Below are 7,500 nucleotides of genomic sequence, written 5' to 3'. Positions count from 1 at the left end.
CTTTGAATAATACTGTATTGTCAAACAACTTTTAGACATTAAAAAAAAGCTATGAAATGGGCATCCTTTAATTTAAAATAACATAAATCCCTGTTGGGGCTTTTGACGATGTTTAGATGTTTATAATGCTTGTAAACAATGTTGTCTTATTTCTATTTTGTCTTATTTTTTGAGAGGGGAATTGTATTTACGGTCGCTGGTAGGAGGGTGATTATAGCTTCATAAATTCAAAAAAGAAGCTAATTTAAAAAGTTGAGGAAAGAGCATGCTTTTCCCCATTTTGTTGTGTATTGTTATTATCATCTGCATCTTCTAACGTTACCTGAATGGCAAAAATGACACTGTTTGATGTTTTGACGGAAGACGTCAAGATCAATAAGGCGGGTTCCATGTGGAACAGACTCTTCTTGTAACATGACAGCCTATGAAGAGGTTCATCACATGCTATTTAGATTTACTGACTTCCGAACTCGATTTATACTTTCCGCGTGAACAAGAGCAATGCTTGAAGAATTGTACCTTACCTTTAAACTTCTTGTCTGATATTTGGTAGGAGGCTCGTTTTCATCCGTGGCGCTTTCAAAGACAAGTTTCCTTTTAGCACTCGGAGTCGGAGTCTCTCGGAGTCTCCAAGATTTTAACCCATCTCTCATGGGGCCAATGCTTTTTTGCTGTTTCGTTTTTCCAAAGCGCCCATTCGTGCAACGCGAGGTCGTTGGAGGAACCGCTGTTCGAACTGGGGGAGTTACATCCTTGCTTATTCCAGACAGATTTTTTTTCACAAATTTGGACGCCATGTTTGTTGACATTTCATTGCGGTTTATCGCGCGCGACTTTCGCGTAGAATTTTTAAAGCTCGCGCCATCGCGCGATTTCGTAACTAGTTCGCGCGCGGTCAAAAAACTGTAGGGAGCCACCTTAAAACGAACAGCTTAATTAAAGAGAATGCACTGGGTTCTAGCAGCAATAACTCAAAGTACCTCGCCTGCCTAATTCGAAGCTAACAGGAAACAAGCAAGGATCTTTATAAAAGAATGTGCAGCATTGTTCACTTTGAGCTTCAGAATGTACCTCTACGCAATTAAATGTTTCAATGAATTTCATTGGCAAATTGCTTCATACCTTGTTCTCTTCGCTTGAATTAGCGATTGCATTTTTCTGGCTTTTCGTTATGTGCTGAGAAAATCACTTGATGACAGGACTTCGGGGTACTGCTGTAATTTATTTCATAATTTATATTTCATGTTTTTTCCATGGCAGAAAGAGAGGATATTTCATGGCTGTGTGGAGATATGAAATTTCTCTGCGAGTGTTGAAAAATGTTTCACAAGTGAGCGCAGCAAACAAGTGAAATATTTTTCAACACAAGAAGAGAAATTTCGTATCTCCAAGCAGCCATGTAATGTTCTATTTATTATATAAACACCAATGAAATAGTAAATCATTTCATGACGGCATTGAACGGCGTGATTTTAAAATGCAACCACTATCATAGCAACAGTGATCTTTTCACATGTGAAAATATCATGTTTTTGCACAAAAGCTCGCTTGGTATTTCATTGGTGTTTATGTAATAAAAATTATTCTTCCTATTGACCAAAATATGTATAATTATATATAGATTAATAGCCAAGCTTAAAAGCGAAGCTCCTGCTTATTTATTCTTTAACAATAATTATCTCATTTTCGGTCTGTTGAAAACATGGGTCCTCAAAGACCCATGAAACTAATTAACTTTTCTGGACTTACATGTATATTAGCATGATTGTAGCTTACAATATCTCATTTTAAAGGTTATAAAATAGGCCTTTCAGAAAAAAATCAGCATATAAACCAAGGACTTTTCATAAAAACAACCGTAAGTACAGAAATTCGCAAAAATATTTCAAAATATATGAGGGAAAATAAAAACAAACATAGGTAATTATGTTTTGCACTACAGTTTTCCGAAGACAACAATCAAGATTTTGAAATCTGTGAAATTAAAGCAACAGGATGTCTATTCTGAAGTGTTAGTCACTGGAATTGATGTAAAATGTGATTTTACCTCAAAAATAAATACACAACTGAGGAAAATGCTAAATATAGCAACCAAGCTCCTGGAGGGGGGACTGGAAACTAGACATTTCAAAGACTTTTTTCTCAAAACCAAGCCATATGACCAGGGTCAAAATTATGGAAATTAGTAAACAACATGAAGACAAAACAGTCGACATTTAAAAAAAAAAAACCAACAGACAGCTTTTCAGTTATTATCAAAATAGATGAAAATCGACATCCTTGCCATTTGCAAAAAACCTGTCTGACAGATTTTACTACTTATTTTTTAAACATTATTATTTTTCTCGCTAAGGAAATTCTGAAATTTTAAGGTGGGGTCGTTCTGCAAGTTTTTGAGAAAAAGGCCTTTGAAATGTCTAGTTTCCAGTCCCCCCTCCAGGAACTCGGTCACTATATTTAGCATTTTCCCATGATGTGCAATTATTTGTTGGATAAAATTACATTTAACAGCAATATTGCAGTGACTAACACCTCAGAAGAGACATCCTGTTGCTTTAATTTCGCAGATTTGAAAATCTTGATCTTTGCAGGCATGGATCCAGGGGAGGTGAAATGAGTGAATTTAATTTGATGATCCAGCGTGATTTTCAACGCGAAAAAGATGGTCACGAAGGAGATCGTGGCATTTAAAAAACATATGCTCAAAATATTGGCTCGTACGCCACTGTTTATCCTCATCGCTAACCTCAATTTCTCCTTGTTATTTTCCAACTGCCATTCTAAAATTGTTCAAAATTGTTTCACTGGTATTTTTCCCATCCTTTAGCAGAGGTTTTCAGTGAAAAATAATTTCGAACAGTCCATAAAAAGCGATTATGTTTGCACAAACAAATCAAGGCAGCCATTTTCTTTCACCTTTTTTATTACGTGGAATGCCAAAGGCATACCACGTCATAAAACCGGTCTGCTGTCTTTTTTTCGTTGTTGGTAGTCACAAATGTGCATACCCCACGGATATTGAATTAAGCTCCGATCGGGTGAATTTACTTTTACACCCTTCAGAGCTACCCTTCAGTATTTCCAAACTTTCTTGGCGCGATTAGAACCCCCTTACTTCTCCCAACCTTTACGAAAATCTGAGAGCGCGCTAGCCCACTTGGCACTACTTTATTTAAATCCAGAAGACACGCTAAGCCCCAACAAAATTAAGCTGGTTTCCATGGAGGGCGTGTCTTTACAAATATATTACATAGGTGATTATTTGAAAAATATGCATTTTCTTTAGAACAATTAATTTCTTCGCCTGTCACCTCGACAAAACGGCTTGCGGCCATTTTGAAAAAAAAACAAAAACAATAATAATCGCCTTTGTATGGGGTCTATGACTCTTTTGTAGACTATCCTTATGATGATGTTGCTTATTGTCATTAAGCGTAATAATCACCGTAAGCCCGCAACCAATCAGCGCAGAGAATATTCAATAATCACCTAAGTATGTAATTATACTAAATATGGACAAAACTACTTGAATCTGCTTAAGAAGCAAAGACTTACAATACTACTTTTATTTACAAGCAAGAGTAAAGCTAATAGTACGGAATTTAATTTATAACCCTTAAAAACCCCTATACTATACTACCTAAAAATGGAAGCCATTCGATATTGAGGCGCAAGACTAAATGAATGTAGCATGGCATGACCCAATCACGTTTTGAGGTTGTTTTTAAATGAATTTAGTGAATCCCACAATTTAGCTTCATTTGGAAGTTGGTTCCAAATCATAGCACCACTGTATTTAAAACTTCTTTTTATAAACTTCCTTTTCTGTTTAGGAAGTATCAGATCAGTTGCACTATTTCGCAGGTGTTAGTTCGTCTGACTAGTATTCCTTCTTAGCACGGAGCCGTGTTATTCAGGGTTTCCCAGGATAGGGCCTCACTTGAAGAATTCTAGTAGCACAAGATTGAAATCTCTGAAGCTTACCCTGTAATAACTTGTCGCAGTTGTACCATAATGGGGAACAATAATCAAAATGTGGTTGCATTAGGCTCTTATATTCCTTCTCTAGTGAATGGCCTTGTACGTCTCATCGCTCCAATGCTCGTACTTGCTCTTCTTACAGATCATGTCAATATGGCTGTCCCAAGGAAGCTTCTCATCAATCTGAACCCCTAGACATTTATGTGTGTCGGTTTGAGAAACAGGTGTGTTGTTTGCCACAACGGGATGTTCGAAACTCTTATAACTCAGATTATAAGAAGACCCAATAAGCATGAAAAGTTAGCTGGGTGCATTAGGAGTTTGTTTTCTATGAGCCAGTTTCTGACATGTTCGTGGTCAGTATTCGATTTTAAGATAAGTTCATTAGCATCGTAGGAAGATTCAAAAATTTGAGTGTCATCTGCATACATGCAAGGAGTGGTTGATCTCAGGCAGTCTGATAAATCATTAACATAAAGTAGGAACAACAGGGGGCAAGGATTGAGCCCTGGTTAGCTCCACAGGTAATAATTTTCTTCGATGTCCCTCGATAATACACAGCTGTTCTCTGTTTGTCAAGTAAGACTCGAACCACTCCAACTCAGTTCCCATTATATTAAATCGTTTCTTCATAGTATATAGCACAAAATGATGATTTATTGAATCGAATGCCTTTTTACCGTAATATCTAAAAAGATTACACCTTTCAGTTTTCCATTTTCCATATTTTCAAGCCACTCATCACACATTTGGATAAGCGCGATTACTGAGGAATGTCCTGGACGGAATCCAGACTGAAATGTTGACAGCATACAGTTTTCAGTCAGGTGCTTATAATTCTGACGGAAAACCTCCTTTTCAAACACTTTGCAGACTACAGGTAATATGGAGATAGGGCGATAGTTTTCACAAAGCCGTCTGTCTCCTTCTTACCGAGCGCGTTTCCAATCGTCTACATAAATACCCGTCATATTAAAGAGAGAGGTTAACTTAGACGTGTTTTAAAGATGGTGTAATTATAGTTGCTTCCTTTTCTAATTACGAAATACGCTCAAATGTGTCACTGGATAAGATTGGCTGGGAAAGAATTGAAATTTCTAGGTCGAAACAACTTGCTGTATGCATGTACAAGGATGTATAATATACGGTAAAAGGGCATTCGATTCAATAAATCATCATATTGTGCTCTATGAAGAAACAATGGGAACTGAGTTGGAGTGGTTCGAGTCTTACTTGACAAACAGAGAACAGCTGTGTATTATCGAGGGACATCGAAGAAAATTATTACCTGTGGAGCTAACCAGGGCTCAATCCTTGCCCCCTGTTGTTCCTATTATATGTTAATGATTTATCAGACTGCCTGAGATCAACCACTCCTTGTGGTCATCAACCATGCCTCCCACCTCTGTGACCCAGGTTCAACTCTGTTCAGGTTCAGTCGATCTCAATCTGACTCCAAGGGTTTAGATAATCTTTCCCCATCATACCTGAGGCGAATCTTTACCAACAAAGCAAATGTTCATGCCTATAACCTTAGAAACTCAGAAATAAACTTTCACATCCCTAGACCTAGAACAGAGTTTGGAAAAGGGAGCTTACGGTATCGAGGATCTGTTCTGTGGAATAAAATTTCCCCAGTTTCAAGAACTCAGTCCACCCTAAGAGACTTCAAGACCTCACCAAAGGGAAAGATTGTTATTTTAACGTTGGGATCATCGGATTGTTGAATCTCACTCCAAGGCATTCGAAATAAATCGTCAAGAAAGTTCTCAGCAACAAAATGTTTGTAGTCTCCAATTTCTTTTATACAAAACTTGTCTTTTGGTAGCCCACATTTCCTCACTGTGTATATTAAACTATGATCGGAGATTCCGAGATGCGTATAACACCGAAGTCAGAGAAATTCTCCTTGGCATTGGTAAGAACCAAATGAGGCCTCTGTGACCCTAGTTGGCTTGTCAATTAACCGATCTAACTGGCTAAGTGATATGGATGTCCATTGGAATTTGTCACGTCACAATTGAGGTTGCCAATTATCCTCATAAGAGAAATCTCTCATAATCATTGAAAAAATCTAGGGTGTTTATGTTTTTAAATCCGTAACTTGGTCTCTGTTCGACCAAAAACCATAAAACTTGGACAGATGGCCAATCTCAACATTATCTTTCATGTAATGTACCAGTCAAATTGAAGCTTCAACATGCCCCAGGGCAACCCCCCGGGCATTTAAATTTTTGGAAAATTTTTGTTCAAATGCCCCCCTCCCCGGGCCAAAAAGCTGTTCAAATGCCTCACCAGAGGTCCATTTCAGGTGATCAAATGCCCCCACCCCAGGGAAAATTACCAGATTACTGTTTTAACTTTTCAGTAGCTTCTATTATGCTTTTGAAGCTGTGTATGTAAACACCCTTTAATAGACAGCACCAAGGAGAACCAGGGCCCTACATGGCACGAGGCACAAGGAGGACAGGTAACAGATATAAATATCCAAAGAGAACCAAGAACAAAGTTGACAAATTTTGATGTCGAATTATTATCAATAAACCTCTAATATAAAAGTAAGGTTATGTCTATGTGGATCAACTGCATGTAAGTATTACACTAGACCAATGTTCTACTCGTAGAGGAACACGTAGAGAATACGTAACATGGAAACGTTAGTGATCAAATTCCCCACCCCCTATGAGTGGTGATCAAATGCTTCGCCCCCAGGAAAACTACGATGATCAAATTCCCTCCCCCCGGGCAGGAAAAGGAGTCAAATTCCCAGGGTATACCCGGGGGAATGTTGAAACTTCAATTTGACTGACACATAATGGTATCAATTTATCGATTGGTTCAAATTTGAAACTCGCCCCAGTTCCCTGCGCAATTCCGGAATGGCGGCCCAAAGGGCTGCCGGAGCTCCGCTAATGACCTACCATCATCATACTCTTTATAACGTGTTAATTAGACAATTTACTGACATACAGTTTATTGATTTTCATTGATTTGACTTGACATTTGCGACTTTGTGTTTGCATGGCTTTCTAGGAAATTTGTTAAAGTTTATCAACGGGACAAAAATCATTATCATTTGTGTATTTTTCCTTCCTTTTCTTTGGCCGAGAGCCTACCACGTGACCTGCAAATAACTGCCTACAAATAAGTGTTTTGCTGCAAATGTTCTGCTCATGGGTAATTAAAACAATGCTCTTGTGTAAAAATGGCAGTTCGCTTTCCTCAGGGCTTGAGAGAGTGATTTAATTGTTGGGAAATGTGAAAAACAAACTCAGTGATCGAATGATAAAACAATTATTGAACTCGGTTATGCTATAATCGCAGATCAATTATTTGCCTTAGTCTTCGGCTTCAGCAAGTAATTGATCTGCTTGCCACTGACAAATCACGATATTTTGCTCAACCTCGCCCAATAATATTATTGTAAATTACTGATTGTCATGTACAATAAAATGCAACATACTATTTTTGTTGTGTGGCAGATGAGGCGACAGTGACTGACCTTTGGGAAAAGCAGCT

The 7,500-nt window shown here is 38.0% G+C and overlaps 1 protein-coding gene across 1 annotated transcript in view; it reads left to right on the top strand.

Annotated features, from left to right (window-relative positions):
- The window catches only part of LOC138037617 (uncharacterized), a 25,653-nt gene that overhangs the window by 14,093 nt on the left and 4,060 nt on the right, over positions 1–7,500 (top strand). Inside the window, exon 5 of the mRNA XM_068883518.1 lies at positions 7,464–7,500. This exon is cut by the window's right edge and continues 263 nt beyond it. Within this exon, the coding sequence (XP_068739619.1) occupies positions 7,464–7,500 (37 nt within the window). The remainder of the gene's footprint in view (positions 1–7,463) is intronic.

The sequence above is a fragment of the Montipora capricornis genome, chromosome 2 (genome assembly GCF_036669925.1).
Source record: "Montipora capricornis isolate CH-2021 chromosome 2, ASM3666992v2, whole genome shotgun sequence".
Classification (NCBI taxonomy): Eukaryota; Metazoa; Cnidaria; class Anthozoa; order Scleractinia; family Acroporidae; genus Montipora; species Montipora capricornis.
The sequence above is the reverse complement of the archived record's forward strand: the minus strand, read 5'-3'. Positions and strand labels throughout refer to the sequence as shown.